A 20439-nucleotide genomic window follows, 5' to 3' on the forward strand; every position below is an offset into this window, starting at 1 on the left:
GCGTGGCTATAACCACAGGTGAGCTTTTCGGCTTGTGGAAACAAACAAACGCCAAAAGGTGGAGTGACAATACTGTTAATGTTTGTGAAACAGTTAACGTTACACGTTACTAGGCTTTGCTGTGGCTTTACGTGTTAACGGACAGTTAAACAGTCTGCTTTACCAGAGTTAACTGTCTCAAGTGGGTGAGTCTCTCTACTGACATTCTTCCGTTCATCGGCGTCATAAAGACACAGTAAGTCTACTATAAAATCGAGCTTTGGTGCCTGAATCAGACTTTCTGAATAACTTGCGTTAACCTTTCTACAACATAAGTGATAATTTGCCGTTCTAAACGTCAACGAGAACTGCAGTGGAATTATCGCGATATTTCAGTGACTTGGGCGTCACTCGCACGCGGAAGTGTTTTGATGTTGAACAACGGCACTGTGTTTGTAGCAATGTTCAACCGCTATAAATACGATTGTGATTTTTTATCATCAACGAACAAATGTTATTGTTGTATACTTTGAAGCTTTCAAGTGTCAGACTCTATCCTAAACGATTTTTGGGGTTGTTTTAACAATCCGTTGTAGTCCAACGCTAGTTGGCAGATACGCGTTAGCTAGCATGAGCTATGGTTTGTTGACAGTCGTTTTCTAGATAGTCTGTCAAACTATCGTTGGACAGCAACTTACTACGACCGAAGGAACAAGTCTGAATAATATTGAAATACAAAACACCATTTCCTTGCGTCATTAAGTATCCAAGAAACAACAGTTTGTGTCATGTATGGCTGCATACCATATCTTAAGATTTGCTCACATATTGAAGATAGGACTGCCTAAGAAACAAGTCTGGACAAAACCAAATAACACCTCAATCGTGGTGTCAGCTCAAGTTGTATTGTGAGTATACGTGTAGTATATTTTCATGTTTAAACTGCCAAGACACGCACATCTCTCTCAAAATAATATGGGTATGTCTTGTGTGTTACTTTCTCATTTTGTAGGATGACTGCGCTGGCTGACTTTGAACCTTCAGCAAAGAGACTCAGGGTTGAAATCAGTGCCCCAACGTCCCCTTCATCTTCTCTCCAAGGTAATTTGTTTAGATAATAGTTGTCTGGCAGAGTATATATTAAATATGTCATTTGCGTTAGTATATCCCTCTTTGTAAAACAATATATTTTTTTTATTTTTAAGCCCCATCTTCATTTATTCAGAGCAGAGATAATCATGACACAGTAGTAAATCAAGAAAGGAGGCAAAACGACACAAAGACGAAGATGGACAAACGACCAAAGACTGGAGCAGATAGTTTGCGAGGCGTAAAGATAAAAGGTGATCGTCAAAGAATCGGCCCCACACCACAGCAGTTTAGAAATACTGTTTACCAATGGTTGGTTAAGCCAAAAAAAAAAACAACGTCACCTGAAGTGTGCCAAACCCAAGAGGATGTCGAGATGGCCGGCGACTGTGGCTTTGAAAGCACTTCAGCTCAGGTTCTGGACTGCCAACATGCTGAACATCCCACCCTGTCTGACGAAGATGAAAAAACCCAACCTTTGACACCACAGGAGCTGGATGAAGACAAACCTGTATCACCGCCTTCCAAGGATTCTGCAGGAGGAGGGCTAATGCAGACACTGTCCCGCAATCATGGTGGATTAGAGAAAAAAGAGGTGGAGACATGCTCAGCGAGCTCAGAGGACTCTGTCAAACACAAAACCAAAATAACAGACTTCTTTTCAGGGACGTCCTCACCAGGTTTACCTGTGAGAAGGCGCAGGCCAGACAAGTCTCCAGAGAAACAAGATGCAGACAAGGAAACTACCTCTGCTGAGGCCAAATGGCTCGGGACGCCAATCAACGAACTAAAGAGAATGCCTGAATGTGGCGGACTGCTTCCTCCGCTGAGGGACGTTCGTGGGCAGCACACTGTGATGATACGGGTTTGAGACGTTCTTTCTTTTTTTTTTATTTATACTAGTATTCAAAGCACTTCAAGTGGTTATGTTATGGAAACAGACAGCAATTTAATTGGTCAATCCAATGTCTTCTTTGCAGGTTTGTGAGTCAGCTTATTTAAGTAATAATTAGATCTTTAAAATGATGCTTATTCTTTAAGTTTCTTACATATCTATATTTTATTGTCAGTAGGACTATTTGGTTTTCACACAGATGTTGTGTGTATACTAATATTTATTTTCATTCAATCCCATTGACAGACGGACCTTCTTGAGAACGGTAAAGTCTCTGTTCCATATCCTGCTAAGTTTAAGGATACTTGGGACGATGACTATGTCAAGATGCCCTGTTCCAGTCGGAACCTATTTCCTGTACAGGATGAGGTAATGGTCCAAGCGTTTATGAAACATCATTATAAGAACATTTGCTGCAATGCATATTCAGTCTATTATTGCTATCAATGAGGATTATAGGATTAGCATTGTGATACTTAATTTTACAAGTATTGAAATATCACTTTAGGTAAGACATTCAAGAGCGGCTACAAGTCACGATGCTTATCCGTCCACATTCACTTTTCATGTCTCATATAACAATTTAGGGGCAAAAGACGGTCCTGTATTTATTGAATCATGAAATCACTGCCAGAAACGGGCACATCAACACAGCGCTATCATTCATTGCGTATGAAAAGCTGAACTGAAATCACCCTGCCTAGACCCAACATTCATTCGTACATGTGTGCTTCCACAGGTAACACAAGAACTTCAGAAAAAGAGTCGCTGGGAGTTGATCAAGGAGACTTTAAACGACACACTTTCAAGTCAACAAGAGTTGAAGGCAAGTTTCACATTTGTGTCCTTTTATTGGCAAGGCCTCATGCATGTCACTTCATAAAATGAGGGGCAATGTATTGTAGTTGTAGTTACTAGACCAGACCATAAGATGGCGCCATAGGCCCAGAAACGGAGTCTCTCAGAATTTTGCTTTTTTGAGAGTTTACACACACACACAGTAATTATGACTGAAATTAACAATTCATATAAATTTAGCTTTTCAATTTTGTGTGATAATTTAATTTGTTTGTTCCAGAATGCAATATTGAAATACAGTGCTTCACAGGCCAAGAAATGGGACTTCACTGCATTACATTTGTACTGCACTAAGGTAAACAATATAAGTGTTATAATAACTGATCATTCTATGAATATCACTGAACCCAGAAGTAGTGAATGAAGTTGCTTTGTACTCAAAATGAGTTTTTTTTTTTTTAGTTTTTTTTTTTTTTTTTTTTTTTGGGGAAGAGTGATTGCAGACTTGCAGACACAGATGGAAGACGCATGATGTTGGAGGGTTAGCTGTAGATTGATTAAACATCATCTGTCTAATCGTGATACTTAATTGCCCCACAGAAGGCGTTGTAAACCGGTGTCGGTGCTTCTCACAGAGTTCGGGTCACAGAAAGTCCAGATGTCTCATCAGATAGTTAGGATAATATTTATCTACACTTTGTGGAAGACGCAGTGAAACGGATGTCGCATTTTCACCAGATTAGATTTAGTTTGATGTGACCAGTATTTAATTGGCATTGGGAATCTGTATTTATGGATAGATAGACGTACTAGGCAGCCTTTTTTCTTGTTTGTTTCTCTACTTCTTCAAAACAGTACATGCAGTGTAATGAGCCCTGTTGGTTTGTTGGTTGTTGCTCTGAGTTGTCAGTGTCTTCTCCAGCCTCGTTTTGGAGGCCATCCATCATCTTTTGTCTTGATGCGCTCTGCGTCATGTAGAGAATCAGAGGGCCGTACTACTGTCTGGCTCATGAAGGGGATGGGAATCTTCCATTTGGAGAGATGGGTCGTGTTGTGACATGAGTGTTTTTATAAGAAACCCTGAGCCTGTAGGACGAGACAAACAATAAGCTTTATTTTCCATATAGTCGGAGCACTCATCCACCCGATGCATGGCATCCTCTAGAATACATCAGCTACATGTTTTTTTATATCATCTCACATCTCAGGAAAGAAGTGCATGTAACTCTTTTTTTCATGGATGCCAGTATGTCAAATGTGTTTCTATTATTTTGTACAGTAATGCTGTTCTCACAGGAGAATGTTGCAGCCCCTTCAGAGGCAAAATGGGAGTCTGGAGAAATAATTTAATCTTTTGCCAAAAGGTCACGTTTAGTAACTTGTCAGAAATGAAAATGGCTGACATTACGTCCCAGAGAATGCTTTACTCTCTGCTTTATAATGTTGAATCAATCGTGTGCCATACGTATGTCATAAATCATGTCCGAATGGGGAAGAAGAGGTCGAGAGGCCTTATACAAAGACCAAGTTTAGTCGTGGTTTAATTTGAATCCTGCCAAGTCTATTGGGAAGGCAACACTTGATTTTGTCAGACGCTACATTTTCCAGCACCATTAATAAAAAACAAACTGTTGAAAGCCACATACTGTATCATTGTAGCTCACACAAAAACAGTTGCTTTATTTATGTTATGTATTATTGCAAAGTTGACGTACACAGTTCCTCTCCACGAAGACTGTTTATTGCTTCCCTCTCTTACATAATTTATTCTCCGTTTGACTGAGTTATAAATCTGTGTTTTTAATAGTTGAATATGCTGAAACGAGAGTAGCAATTAGGCTACACATTCATATCTTTCATGCATCGACAGAAAGCAGCTCGTATAGCAACCCACAGAATATACTGTTGGTGTTTAACACATTTTCATTTTAAAACCAATAACCGAGGATTTATTTCCAGTGCAACACACATGGGGATAGCAAACAGTTCAACCTAATGTTCCCCATTTTTTGCTTTGTTACTTTTGCCCCGGAGATGCTGGATTGGAGACACTGGAGCAGACTTATTTTGAGTGTCAGAGAAAAGTAGACATGAATGGCACGGAGTGACGGGCCAGGCACCCTCATTGAATATTCATCTCTGCACGCGCATCTTATGAATAACTGAAAAGCTGTTGACGGACAGCTTTGTTTGTTTTTTTGTCAATTTCTCTTTCTCTAGCAAACCAGTGTTGTGTTTACGGTTATGAGCATGCGAGTGTTTTATTTTTACATGGTCACACGTCCGCAGACGCAGTCAAGCAGATTGCTTTATTGCTCCGACCGGCGGGGAATAGGAACAGGAGCATCAGGAGTTGTGTTAAATCTGTATGGGAGCTCTGGTTTCTCACTGCTCACACGCCTGCATCTTGCTTGATTACTTTGTCAGTTTGGCGTGATGTACAGACCTGTATCGAGTCATACAGAGTGTTAGTTCAGTTGATTTGATGCACTGTCTTCTGCTGATTTAAAGAGCCGGGCTCATACTACCTCAGCTATATCCTCCGTCTCGCCCTGTCTGCCTTCATTTATTACACCCCATAGGAGCGGTTTATGGTGTCAACCAGGTCATTACTTATGACACTGTTTAGTCAGGCTTCTTTTTCCGTAATATAAATGTCCTTAGCTAAATCACAAGTCGAGGCTTCCTGTCCCGGGAACACACTGTCCTTTTCATTTCAAACGCTCGGGTCATTTGCATCTCTTCCAGGAAGACTATTTCATCAGCTGGCATGGCCGTGCAACCCTGATGAAATTGCTCTGTGATTGATCATTCTGACATTTCGTAGCCAATATGGGAGTAAATGCGAGTAGTGTGTACTGTCTCAAATACATTAGTGCACTTAAGGAGTGTTGTGGAGATTGGTACGGTACTTTAAAATGTGTTTCTGGTGATATTATTAGAGACAAGCTGTCCAGCTATAGCCAGATGTATTTTAATGATATGAAGCCATGTCTTTCACGATCCCTTTTAAATGTTCAATATGAGGTAATAGTCAGTTATTCTTATTATTTACATTTGCATGAACAGTATTGAAGGTTGGATAGTGGAATTTTAAATTGCCAGTTGATGTTTTGCGTTGCTTGTATTTCATTGATTTGTTTCTTCGTAAAACTGAACATTTTGATACGGATCAGAGCTGTTAATTCTATCCGTCCTCTATCTGTCCTAATCAACCCAAACAGCTAATAATGTCACAGCTGAGTTTTGTGGCAAAACAACAAACATAAACAGATCTCTTGCTCTCTCCAAGGTCCTGGATACTGATGCTGCTGAACATCTGTTTGGCTCCCTGCTGCCAGACATGGTGCAATTAGCACTGAGAGCATCTGAGCTCTGTACCAAGGTAACAGTCATCACTAACCAACAGACACTGACTCACTGGTCTGTGACACAGTAGATCCCCCCGCAGCGGGTTAGGTCACAACATGACAAATATCTTGTGAAATGGTAGTAAAAATGGCAAGGTCGAGGCACGTAGCGATTGATGGTGATGTGTCCTGTGTTTTAAAGTCCTCTTGGTCATCTGGTTCTTTGGCATGTGGATGATGAAGAGCAATATGTGTTTGCAGCCTGAAAAAAAGTCTCATTAAAAGGCTTTTTTTATGTGTATCAATTTGGCCAAACAGCCAGTAATCAAATTTTATCTATACATCTGTGTGTTAAATATATTTCTAGTTTGATTAATTTAATACTCAAAGTGGCCCAGACAGAGAATAACAGTCTGCGCTACCGCAGTGTTTAGTGTTTAGTGTGGCAAATGTAGTGATGCAGGCTTCCAAAATTATAAAAAAAGTGTTATTCTACACGTGAGTAGCGTAGAAAAATGTGTTGTGTTAAGCGTTGATTTCTTTAGTGGATAGAAAATTGAGTAGCTCGTCTAAAATTCAGTTGATTCCATTGAAAACTGGTCTGTGTTTGATGTGGAGCGATGAAGAGGTTAATATTTAAGTGAACTGGATGTGCTCTTACATGACTGCAACATTAAAACCTGCTAAACAGAGTGCACGATGAATTGAATCCATCCCATCCATCATTATTGCTGTGTTCCTAAATTGCTCATTTTTGGCCATGCAACTTGTAGCCATTTCCTGCGTGGCTATAGTGTTAATGCAACAAGCTCTCCCCATTGTCATAACAGAATAGCTTATGTTTATTTGTTCACCCACAGCCTTTACTAGGAGTATGGATCTCTTATGAGCACAGCTGGATGTTGATTGTGATTAGGATGGCTTCTTCAAGAAGCACAGAGTGGTGCCAAATTAACACATTTATGCAACATGCTTCAAAGTCTCGTTCGGCAAACACAAATTGTTTTGACCTTCCTCATTTGTACCTTTTTTTTTTTTTTTTTTTTTTTTTGTTCCTCCTCTAGCCGATACCCCTCCTCAAGGGAGGCATGAACCACTCCATCACCATGTCTCAGGAGCAGGTGGCATGTCTGCTCGCCAACGCCTTCTTCTGCACCTTCCCCCGACGCAACTCCAGAAGGAAGGAATACTGCAACTACCCAGACATCAACTTCTTCAGGTAACGTAGGGGTGTGGTAGTTTTTATCCACGATGTTTAAAGTTGCATAATCAGTTTCGTAAATGATGCTGCTGGGACAATTAGTTTAATTTCCATGAGGGGGCACCGCTGTATATGTTTCCTGATTCCTCATTTTATCTTCTGGCTGGGTGTAAAATCACAGTACGCAGATTTAATGACAAATGAGCAAACGGCGTCTTATAACAAGAGTACATTGATCAGAGACAGTGATCGCTCTGACGTCTTTACAGACTGATCTGAAAGATTTTCCATTTAAAAAATGTCTGAAACAGACGTTTCCTTTAGGCTGCAATACTTATCAGAACTATACACTACAATACTATTTGTTGATCCTTCTCTGGCAGCTTTACCAGAATACTAAATACCTTTCTCTATGTGCAGTTAAGAGCCAAACGCGTCCCTTCAAAAGCATCAAATATAATAAAGAGGAGGGCAGGAGGGTCACATTTTAATCCCTGCAAGCTTTCACTGTGGAGATGGTCTGGGTGGTGTAATGCAACAACGTTCTGCAGATCACTGCTCAGTCTTGTCCCCCCATCTCTGTTGGCATCACAGTGTAATTACCTAAATGGAGGAGGGAATTCAATTAACTTTGACTCAGATGGCTGCTTTTGACAAAGGAGACAGCCATTGGTTGTTCTGCAGAAGGCTGTAGCAGAGTTCAATTGCATCAGTATTTCATTCACATAAAGGTTTTACTGTGATTGAAAAAGGAAAGCCAGTGTCATCTTTTTAGCCTGCTGCTGAAAAAACGTCCTGAATCATACATTTGGTGCGAGCCAGCTTGGAAAATGTAGTTTTTTCTTAAATCATTCATTTATTTTTGTTTTATTACTTTTGTTCCAAACTTTCATATTAACAGAAATCTGTTTATCTTCACCTGTTTTTTTTTTTTTTTTTTTTTTTTTAAATCTCAATTCAGACGTCTTACATTATTTGCATTGAGATAAAGCTGACTATTAAGACCGTTATTTCTTTGTCTGGATTGAATGTTGTCGCTGTCATTCAAAGTATTCTTCAGAAGCAAGCTTATGTATTATTTCACCATGAAGTGCGTTTAGTTCAAACTGAGTTTCCAGGCTTGATTACCCAGTTTTCTTGTTCCGATGACACAGAAACCCAGCTGTTATACATACTGTAGTCACTTATACCCTTTTCCTGAGTTAAAACATAGCCTTCTTCACATCTGTGGGTGGTATATTGATGTTATATAATCGTGTATAAATTCTCTTCCCCAAAGACCATATTGCAATTTGTTCCTAAAAGCCTGCTTCCACGAGTGGCTTAGCTTATGTCAAAGACATTTGCCCCGAGGACGACACGACGCATGGTTGTTTCTACAAAAAGTAGAAATGAATGCAGGAGCAGACTTAGATTAATGCGTTTCTCGGCCCCTGAAGGGCTCTCAGTGCATCAACCTTTTGTCATTAATTCATTTCACTGACATGAAATCTCTTTCTCTTTATTGTGGCATGTGAGGCAGGCTGTGGCGCTCTTTATAGAGTTTGCTACTGACTGAGATGGTGGAAAGTTCATTCAAACACTGCTCACTGCACCTCACTACCAGCAGTTGTGTGTGTGTGTGTGTGTGTGTGTGTGTGTGTGTGTGTGTGCGCATTAATGTGATATTTTTCAGGGGGATTGACCTTTTGCCTCCTGAGGACTCTGTTGCTTAAAAGGGACACGGGGCTTCTTAATGTACCCCCGAGGAGAGGGAGCCCTGTTTCCCTTTCTGTTCATTTTTTTTGTGTGTGAGAGTGCTGTGAAGTGGCACATGAGTGTGACTCTGTGATGGCAAGCCTGGGGCAACTCCATTGTCGTAACAGCATAGGAACTCCTATATAATAGGGCTAGTGACTGAAAGGGAAGCTGAGTGAGAGATGAACCAATTTATATCAAAAGTTAAAGCATGACTGAACTCACATGGCCAAAGTGGAGGTCTTGTGTGTCGACGACATTTTTCCTGTTCTTTTGCTGTAGTTGTTTAACCGTTAGCGGACTCGGCTGCGATGTCATGTATAACCAGCTTGCTTAAAAAGTGTGCTTCATTTTTAGAAGAGAATAATGTGTTGTCTTATTGAAAGAACTGAATTCAATTCATAATCTCTTCTTGCCTTCAGGCTGTTTGATGGGTCCTCTCTAAGGAAGATTGAGAAACTGAAAACCCTGATGTGCTATTTCAAAAGTGTCACCGAACAAAGTAGGTGTTCAGATACAACTTTCAAATGTTGCAGCAATATGTTGTTACTGATGTAAAATAAGATATTGAATGTTTCTCACTTCCCTTCTCGTTTCGTCAGATCCTACTGGACTTGTAACATTCACACGGAAAAGCTTAGATAAACCTCTGAATTGGAGAAGGTGTAGTGTATCGACACTGTAATCAAAGAATTATTGCAGTATGTCAATTGTTTCTGTCAAGGATCCCTGCAGCTTGCTAAATCCAGTAGACTGTTTGGAAGCAATCAAGGATCCATCGTCTCAACTGTAGTTAACTGGAAAAGTTCATTCTTTGTGTTTCAGCTCACAGACTCGACTCACAAAGATCCACATTACTTGTGAAGGGACCATTGAGGATGATGGTTATGGAATGCTTCAGGTAAGATGCCGAGGATGGGAAGTATACAGACAGCGTGATTTGTAAGGACTTTAATTTGCCGAATCATATTCTTTAGCTTGACGGAGCTCTTAGTTTGAGGGATACTCCACCTTGTGCTTGGTTCCCATCCTCTTTCGCCTCTGTTGTAGTCAATCACTGAGCCACAACATTCTGGAGTCTTTCACCCAGAATGCTTACTACTGCTGAAAAGGCCTTTGAGGGAGCCCGTGACATGTCGGAGGGAGTGTGCGCTGGGACTGGGGTCGAGGCCTCTGAGCCTCCTCGGCTCTCTGTTGTCGGCCATGCTTCCTGTACACTGTCAGGATGGCCCGCTCTGCCTTTCACCTTTTGTTTGCCTCCAGTTGCCACAAGCTGACAGTTGATGTGCACACATGACCGGCTCCGGGGCACACTGCGGCCCGGATTGATGGATGCTCTGCTGGGTGGGGGGTGGGTGGGTGAGGGGGGGTGCTGACAGCCTGTCAAAGCAGACTTTGGAGGATGGCCCGCTGTCCCAGAGTTGAGTGACCAGTTTGGGGAGATCTACCCTCAGAATGCTGCTCTCCCCTTTGCAGCCTCTTCGTGGGTTTGGTGACGGGGTTGGTCGGGACTGTCTTTAGGCCAATGAGCAACAACTGTCTGTCCCGAATTTGGGTTATATGTTCCACATGGCTGCTTTCTAAATAAAACAATGACTTGTCACGTCTGTGTCTGACTTGAAACGATGAGATGCGTGTTGTATTTTGAATCATAAACAAACCAAAAATAAACAAGTAAATCAGTGTCACCCATCTGCCCACAATTTTGAAAGAACAAACGCAGGAAGATATATCACAGGCATCCGTCAGCACCACGTTGTGACTGGAGGGAGATGTTTACTTATGACTGTAGGACATGACTGTTGTTTTGATATTTGCGTCTGGCAGCAGCACACCTGAGTGTAGCTCTCGGGGAGAGCTCACTTTGGCATGGGGGGGACAAACGTCTGAGTAATGCGCGCACCCCAGGCCACCTTTCCAATCAGCTTGTCAGGGATTCTGTCACAAATCAAAGAAAAAGGGCTGAGACCCTTTCATGTAGATGTTTTCCTCCTGTTGTCCTAGTTTGGGGAACTATACTAGTATTTTTCACAGCCAAAGACATTTTTTTTTGTAATAAGAATATGTGCACACGACTTCAAAATTCAAAGTGGGTTTTTTTCCAGCTTTCTCTCTTGATTTGCAGGTGGATTTTGCCAACCAGTTTGTGGGAGGAGGAGTCACCAGCTCTGGTTTAGTCCAAGAGGAAATCCGTTTTCTAATCAATCCTGAGCTCATTGTTTCTCGCCTCTTCACTGAAGCCCTGGATCATAACGAATGTCTGATCATCACAGGTCGGTGATCAAAACCCTCCCGCACCTTTTGTGAAAATGATTTCCACTGAATGAATCTTACTCCATGATTCATAATTTACCCCGTTGTTCCAGATCAGATCAATAATGCCCCCGGGTTCTTTTAATGCTTGACCTATAATTTGACAGACACACAGCATGAAGTACACACCTTCAATTTACCCCCATTCTGGCTCAGCAAGAGGCTAACGGATGTTTGTGGCAATTGCCCCGTTTTCTGTATCTGTCCTTGTCACATGTTCCCTTTTGATTGGCTGCATAGGGGAGCGTCTCATCAGTCGGGTGTTGTAGATTGGGCTGTCCTGATTGCTCTGTTGGTGTCTTTCTGTTGAGTGATTCCCACTGACTGTACTTCAGTATCGAGTGTTTGCAACAAACAAGGTTGGGACAGGCCAGTAGACCCAGTAACAAGAGCTAGACTGAAGGAGTCCCAGCAGGTGGCCGATGTCTGCTGACAGTTTCTTCTTCTTTTTTTTTTTTTCTTTTTTTTATTTATTTTTTTTTTTTTGTGTATCTGTCTCACGTTGTTTGTTGAGACTGTTGCAGCTGCTTGATTGCATTTGATAAACAGGTTAGAAAACTAACATTATGTTATATATTTATACCTGCAAAGATTCTTGGCAGTGGCTCTGATTGCACAAAAAGTAGTTATGTGATGTTGGATGGTACAGCGACTGTGGCAAATGCTCAGATTTTATGCATATGGTGGTGTGTTCTTTATTCTAAAACAGTTTTCCTTAAATAAGATTTAAACATTCGCAATATGTTGCCTTGTTTACAGTATCGCAGTATATTGAATTGTACGCCCTGTATCATGATACGCATTGTATTGTCAGGTTCTTGCCCATACACAACCCTACGATAGATGCACTTGAATTAGAATCTCATTGTGTTGTTATAAGCGATCCAGAAGCTATCATCGATATCTTTTTACTGCTCGTTGTATGTTACTGCTCTTGTCTTTTTGGCTTACTGTCACCGTTGTCACCAGCATTGTTTTCAGACATGTTTTTAGAGAAAAAGCTCCGATAAACTGTCTGCTGGCAGAGATATCGGCTGCTAATTGGTCACCAAGTCCTGATTTGAATATATGCAATGCCAAGTCCATGCCGTGAACCACTGCTACAACGCGAACACCCACCCTTAAATAGATTACATTACCAAGTGGGTTGGATTAGAGCAGGAAGTGAGGCAACGGAGCCTCCGCCCTGCTGATCAGCAATCACACCGCTGCATCAGGTCTTCTCGCTATGGCAGAGTCACCTTCAGACTTCTTGCCCGCCTCCTCTCCCTCGGCTCCACTTACGGGCACTTAACTTTATTACTGGGTCCCAGAATTAATTATAGCTGGAAGACCGGCCCAAGACCTGTTCCGCTAATGGACTCTTCCGTTCCATCATCTTTATTTAACTCTGCCCGTATCTCTCATCCCCCATCTAAGTCTAAGCCTTAGCTGCATTGTGGCCGCGTGGTAAATCACTGCCCCCTGTGATACGTTTTGGCATGCAGTACGGATGCTAATGGATCCTACCTCTGCTCAGAAATTTGCAGAAGTGCTCAAGCCTAATTGAATTTGCCTTGATTGATAGATATGTGTGGCGGCCATCGGGGCTGTAAAAAGTCCGAACAGTATCAAGGAGAAGTCGGTACAGACCTGAAAATGTGGTGCAGAAGATGTAAACGTTATTTTTTTTTTTTTCTTCTTGACCGCACAAAATCTTGCTAAATGTTACTCTCATGCGTTCACATGCAGACCTTGACTGTTGTACGGCAGTCAAACTTTCTCAGTTGCCCACGTTAGCCTCAACATGGCAATGAGATGCGCCTCTGACCTTTTCTAGTCTCTGGTCCACCACAAATATGAGACACTTTGTTTACGACGTATTTACACATGAAAGGAACAACCTTCAGGAACATCGGGAATTATACCTGCAGATTTCTATGTAACCTATTTGTTATTTATAAATCATTTCTGATAACCAGATGCATCATTCCCTGGCCAAGATTGATCTGCTTCTCACTGCAGATAATGTTTGAATGACGACACAAAAAAAAATCAAATTCATATTGTTCCTGAAGGTTGTTCCTTTCAAATGCAAATATGGTTGATCGTAGAGTTTGATATTCTTGGAGGACCAATAAAGGTTAATGTGCATGCATAGTTAATATTATCTTTTTTTGTTTTTTATAAACCAACTTTGTAATTTAACATGTTAGCTGTAGCTGCACAGAATTAGGGGTCATTGTATTGTTTTGATAAGCATTAGTATAAAATGCAGCTGTTCAATTTAGTGGTCTTTATTCAAATCTCACCAGAGCTTCTCTAAATAAAGGGGACTCCATTCATTTGCTAATTGACTGTATGGTGTTTATATATTACCCATTCTTCTTTTTCCTCATGTAAAGGCATACTGGCAACCAATCATTGTGCGTATTACTTAAAAACACCGAGAGGCAGGCTGATTATCAGTGAAATGTCAAGTGGAGTCTCCTCTAGAGATTCCCTCCCCCCTTGTGCACCTCCTAATACCTGCTGACCAAGGCCCCCACTACTAATCACTTGGTTTATGCACTTTGCAGCATGAAGCATCTCAGTGAGTGCTCTCGGCAGCCAGGTACTAATGAGCGCTAATGGATGGGTAGTTAATTTGAGGCCTCATTTGTTTGACTGTGCCGTTGCCTTACCACCCTCCGCTCCCTTTTCTTTTTTTCTTTTTTTTTTCTTTACCGGTGCTGAGTGCTCCCATGTGGGTTGGCGGTCAGTCACTGCTTCTCACGTTGTTTCGAGGGGGGTAATAACTTGACCTTCCTCTTGTCAGGAGACAGCTTCTCTTGTTTCATCCGATCACATGAGGCAGAAGCACTACACCCTCTAAAAACCTTTTGTTAAAAACAATGATTCTTTTTAAGGCAATTTTTTACATGCATCATTTTTCTCCCACCCTTGCCGACCATGTTTAAAAATCAAGATTGATTTGTTGATGCTTTGCAGTGATGTGTGACTAATGTCCCTGTTTGTTATCACCAGGTACCGAGCAGTACAGTAAATACACAGGCTATTCTCATACCTACCAGTGGGCTGGCAGCCACCAGGACACAACACCAAGGTATTTATTGCACCTAACTGCTTTAAAGACCTTAAAAGGCCTAAATAATAAGAACATGCAATGTTTAACCCCATCGTTAACTTTTTGGCGATGCTCATGGGAGGGCAATTTGGTCGGTCCATCATCTTTGTCCAGACTGTAATAAATCAACAACTATTTGATGGATTGCCATCAAATTCTGTACAGACATTCATGTCTCCCTCAGGATGAATTGTAACAGATTTGGGTGATGCCTAACTTTTCATCTAGCGCCATCAAATTCAGGCATCTCTTTTAATGTCTATTTTTTTGACTTTTTTTCTGTGTTACTGTCTATTTTTGTGTTGTCCGTAGCTGTAAAATATTCGACTGAAGCCCAGTTGTTGTTGTTTGTGGAACGTTATAAAACCATTTCTTTGACTTGTTTCAGAGATGACTGGCAGAGAAGATGCACTGAGATTGTGGCCATCGATGCGCTGCAGTTCAAGAACTTTCTTCAACAGTTTAGTCCAGAAAAACTAAACCGAGAACTAAACAAGGTGATCTTTTATCTGCTTACTTCATGCGAGTGTTTGTGTTTCTTTCTATTTTCTTTCTGTAAAGTGTCTTTGTACTATATGTCACAAAACGACATTATACGTGTAATACAGACTGAGTATATGCTCCATTTTATTCATTCCACTGTCCATTCGGCCCAGAATGAATTTTAAATAACATAACTGACCTCGGGTTGATTTAATCACAATTATTTAATTATCGTCACAGATTTTTTTAAAATAGGAATCCTACCATGTGTGCAATCTTCCCAGTCAGAGATGTCCGTTCATAATAGAATATCAAGATGTTGATGTTGTCAAGAAGGAAGCATGTAGGAGTTTGACAGCTCTGACAAGGGTGTGAAGAATGCACCAACATATAGATCAATCCTGTTTCAAATACTGTTCAGCTGTCTGTCACATCTGCCCTTTCACAGGAAGAATTTACGACTGGTCAGAGAGAGGGCGGGCGCTCACGATTCATTTTCACTGTTCACTTCACTTCCAGTGGGAAAATGAATGTCCAGAGCTCCTTCAGATCTTCCATTTAACATTTGCTTTTCGAAATGATTTCTCATATGACACCTGACATGTTGTCATGTCAAATGCTCTTGTTTTTGCACATGGGTTTAGTCCATAATGTGCAGTTATTAATCTCTTAAACCCACGCCAATTTCACACCAATGGCAGTCGAATTGAGGCAATACGACACAACGTTACAACTGTATGTTCAGCCAGTCAAACCAGCCTTTATGTGTTCATGCATTGACTGATGTGTCAAGCTCAAGCTTGAACGGCCCGGCCTTGTGTGGCTGACGACTTAACGTAATGTCATCCAAAGAAAACCTGTTTCATTTACAATTTTGATGACGGAAGGGTTTTGCTTACCGTGAGGCAATGGCGGTATTTGATATCACTCCCTGTTTGGGACCTTGAACATCTTGTATATTTACTGCCACTTTATTTGAGCCCTCAAAAATTCCCACATCTGATCAAATACAGTGTTCACAACATACAAAAATCTCATTGTGCAAAGATTTGCCTTTGAGTGACAGGTATGCAACACTACATAATAATGATGATTCATAGGTGTCCTCACTTCACTACTCACTATAGACTATACCAAGTGTTTACTATGTAGAGAATAGTGAACGATGTCAGACACAGTGTACTGATCTCCTTGTGTCTGCTACAGAACACTTGTCCTATCATATCGAATTGTGTTTTGCTCTGTGTTTTCCATTTCCTTTCCTAACGTGTTGCCGTCTTCTTTTAGGCCTACTGTGGCTTTGCTCGACCCGAAGAACGAAGCCAAAACCTTGCGGCAGTGGCTACGGGGAACTGGGGCTGTGGGGTTTTTGGAGGTGACGCGCGTCTGAAAGGTGAGCACTTGACGTAACGCTCCCCGTCAGCAGATCATGTGGCCAAATGTGCTCGGGTCATCTTGGTGCACTTGGCAGTCTTAAGTGGACTCTCTTCCAGGACATAATGAAATACATTTCAGCTTCAAAGGCTCCGGCAGATCAGCGTGGGCATCCATTTGTCTTCCCGGGAATGTGTTTTTAGTTAAGCCTGATTTGTCGCCTTCCTCCTATTGATCAAATGACAAAGTTAATATGTTTCATTAATAGTGAAATTGATCGACTGCTCGAGTCCATCAATCCGTTACAGCTTTCTGTCTCAGCCTTGTATCACTGTCACTGAGCAGGGAGCTTCCGGAGAGTTTATGCGAACCATTTGTAGTAGTACCTTTGTTTCTTTCTTTCTACCTGACTCTCCAGCCACTGTGCTTGCAAACTATATATATATATATTTGTTAATTAGCTGTAGCACGGTACAGCCCTCCATAGGCACAATCACCTACTGTTTTCTTAATGACCTTCCTCCTGGGAAGAGCTTTGTAATTCAGATGCGGTTCTCCTCCTGGGTTTACCTTCAGTGGCCTCGGATAGCCGCCTATTTTTTTAACGATCAGATAATTCTCGGGAAAAGCAGTTAAATCAAGGCAGGGGAGAGAAACAGCGGAAGTGTGGAGATTCAGCTTAGCCTGCTTCTGAAAATGTTGATTCAGTTATCCTTGTTTACTTGCCCCTGTCCCAATGTTCATTAATCAGCAGATATATTTCCAGTCTCTTAAAATATTCACAGCTTCCCGGGGCCAGACTTGGCCTCTCTTTGTAACTAATCCAGAGTTCTCAGTGGGGGTGAGACCTATTCCCAGATTACTTCCCTTTCACTGTACATGCCACAGAGGCTGGTGCGACACACTTTGATGGTAACATCGGCTACTAGATGGCTCTTCAGACTTTATTTAAACTTCTCTTTATTTTTACAGTTAAGAAGAAGAGAATGTGTAAAAAAAAAAAACCTTTGAAAAACAATCCTTTTACTGTAATGAAACAGATTTTTTTGCCACTCTCACGGATTCTGTTCCTCCAGCTCTGCTCCAGATGCTGGCAGCTGCTGAGGCGGGCAGAGATGTGGCCTATTTCACCTTTGGTGACAGCCAGCTCATGACAGATGTCCACAAGATGCACTCTTTCCTAACTCGCAGAAAGATCTGTGTAGGTAAGGAAAACAAGCACCCGGTCTGCTTCCTGGTTGTATGCAACTGTGTCTATGCCTTTCTTTTTTGCACTCTTTCAGATTTCACTGCCAACGGGCGCGATAATAATTTAATAATAATATGATTAATTAGGTCTTGGAATATTTCCTTTTTCGTTTTTTTTGCAAACAATTATTTTCCCTGAAAACTCCACATTTAGTTTGCTGTGATATGAGACTATAGAGAACATACACAATCTCCTTGTCTCCGTCACAGGGGAGGTGTATGATCTCCTGGGGCAGTACTACAGCTCGGTGTGCAAGAGCTGCCTGAGTCGGCGCCCTGACGTCAGCCTCTACTCGTTCATCTACCAACAGGTCAGCTCCTCCCCAGCGCCGGATGACTCCGACAGGGGCTGAGCCAGACATCACGTCCCTGCAGACCGCCGCCGTTAAGGTCAGGTGGCTGATGAGTCACCATGCCTTATTTAATAAAAAATAAAAAAAGGGAAAAAAACGATTTTAAAACCTTCTTCGGCTTCTTTTGATTTTGTAAGACAAACTTGATTAACAGCGGTGGATAAACCAAATGTGGTCTCCACCACTGGCAGCCGAAAAAAGAAATGACAATCTAGCATGCAGAGGGTGATTAGTTACGACCCCGTCTGTCGCCGTGTTCATTTTGCTGCTGCTGTTAATACGCCAATGGATTGAGCTTCAATATGACGCAATTGTGAATTTAATGGTGAAGCAAAGGTTGCCATCCATCTTCTGAGTTTGTCGTGTTGCCTTTTTTATTTTTTTTTATTTTTTTTACACCCACACATATCCAGCCTAATTGAATTGGCTGTCAGAAATCAAGTTAAAGGAAAAAAATAACAAGAACGGGGTTTGGAAAGCTTGGCTTGATTTAAAGAGCAGCGTGACTCTTTGGAAAATAATCTTTTACCTTCTGCACTCGCAGCAAAATTGTAGTTGCAATAACAGCTCCAGTCGTACATTTTTCGGATTCTTTGCTGTATTTGATGCACACTCGAAGGAACCCAGTTGCACTTAAATTATGATTTTGATTGGTTTGTTTCTGTATTTTACAATTAATATCAATGTGAATCTTTTATGTGTTGTTTGACAGATTTTGAAAATAAAATCAGTTTAAAGTAAATGCAATATTCAAATTTTTAATAGTGCCTACGTTTTATTCTGAAGCACCGTTTTGAAGAGGGCCCCAAATGTCAGTAATACATCTCGGAACAATCAGAAGGAGGGCCTCTTGTCCCGTGAATGTTACAGGCACAATGAGTTTCTATACAACCTTGCCATTTATCTTTCCCCCAGCTATTGCTTCACTCTTTCACTCACAGTTTAATAAGGTCATACCTTTTTATATAAACTGTACATGACACCTCATTAAGTAAAGTGTAGATCATAGAACATCCAGTCACAGGCGAGAGTGAGGCAGTGGGGCTCCTGGGTGATTTCTCTCTCTGTGTGGGATGAAACTGCCTCATTTGCATCAAGGAGAAGCTGCTCGACGCAAAGTCTGAGGTGAGACCTTTGGCACTTTGTATTCTGGTTTGATTTTGTGGAAGACGTGTAGAAATAATCTTGGCCCACAACACAATTCCGCATAAATGACAATGGGTTCACAATATTTAAAACTTAAATTGATACGTTAACACTCTGTTTGATATGAATTGAATGCTTCTTAAAGTTAGTTGATTATAGACACAATTCTTTGTATTTCAGTGATGTTACATGCCTGGTAAGGTGTTATCTGTCTATTTACAGATTACTCAGTCAGCAGGAGTTTCCAAATATTTTTAGTTGAATGTTAAATAAGTTTTGTCCCCAGAGTGTGTGCGCGCCACTGAATGGACTCCTGGAAGCCTGTAAGTGAATGAACGAGGTGGAGGCATCTCTAAGTTTCGTGCTCTGCTCTCATGGAATCAGGACTTCGGGTAGGTGGGTCTCTCTTTGTGGCTTGCTGAGTTCAAAAAATGGCTTTGGTGGCGTCTCTCCTAAGGGGATCCATCAGACACACAGGGGTACCCCACTGAATCGATCTCCCCTCAGTGAGCCCCATGCGTGTGTCTGACATTTTGGCTGCCATCTGTCATAAAGTCACGAGCAGTATTTAGTCTTGAACATGACTCATGACGGTGCTGCAGTTTGGGATGGAAACGTTGGATAAATAATGCAGTTTGCAGATGAGTTGGGGGATCAGGAAACCTTTAACAGGTACAGTGCATCGTATATCGTGAATGAGTAATCGTACACATACAGCAATACAGTAACGGCAAGTTTTCTTTAGTCGATTGAATGATTCATCAATGGACCCCAGAGAACAAAGGAATTGTATCAAACATTTCGTCAATAGATTCTTTTTGAAGATGGAACAACATTGCCAAATAATCTTTCCGCTTTTGCTTTGTTTCCATCCAAGAAGGTCACCTCTGATAATGTATTATAAATGGGGAGGCCTACTTGAATTAATTATTTGCTATTTACTTCATACATCCTTATTATTTTTGATCATTAGTGGATATTCCCTGCAGTGTTTGGAGGAGTAATGTGAGGATCTCTTGGCCACAGATTAAAGGAATAATCAGCTGAATATTGATATGTTTGACGGAACCCCGGGAGCTGTGGCTTAGATTTCTTTGGACTGAACACATAATACAAAAATATGATTCGTTGTCATGAGCTGCCTTTTGGTAATTATTCATACTTTGTCCTCTCCATGACAAAAAATCTTTCTTTTATGAAAGAAGATAGACGCTGCATATACATACCGGGGTTATTGGAGTGCATCAAGCTTATGTGAAATCTATTCCGATCTTGGTCATGAATTATTACCATTTTACGCTGTTGGTAAAAATAATCAGTTCTAACATCAAAAGAAACAAAACAATAATTTTAAATGTCAGATTAGC

At 41.2% G+C, this 20439-nt stretch overlaps 1 protein-coding gene across 1 annotated transcript; it reads left to right on the forward strand.

Annotated features, from left to right (window-relative positions):
* The first annotated feature begins 15 nt into the window (after positions 1-15).
* Positions 16-18668, forward strand: LOC116381341 (poly(ADP-ribose) glycohydrolase). Its single transcript, XM_031843411.1, has 17 exons — positions 16-887; positions 992-1080; positions 1185-1933; positions 2210-2332; positions 2703-2789; positions 3042-3116; positions 6054-6146; positions 7176-7330; positions 9472-9551; positions 9652-9712; positions 9875-9950; positions 11175-11322; positions 14369-14447; positions 14857-14965; positions 16239-16344; positions 17402-17530; positions 17784-18668. Exons 1-17 carry the CDS (start codon positions 772-774, stop codon positions 17924-17926), a joined length of 2418 nt encoding a protein of 805 aa, XP_031699271.1. The 5' UTR covers positions 16-771; the 3' UTR covers positions 17927-18668.
* Positions 18669-20439: the final 1771 nt, after the last annotated feature.

This window comes from Anarrhichthys ocellatus, unplaced genomic scaffold (genome assembly GCF_004355925.1).
Source record: "Anarrhichthys ocellatus isolate YVR2014 unplaced genomic scaffold, GSC_Weel_1.0 scaffold4, whole genome shotgun sequence".
NCBI classification, from domain to species: Eukaryota; Metazoa; Chordata; class Actinopteri; order Perciformes; family Anarhichadidae; genus Anarrhichthys; species Anarrhichthys ocellatus.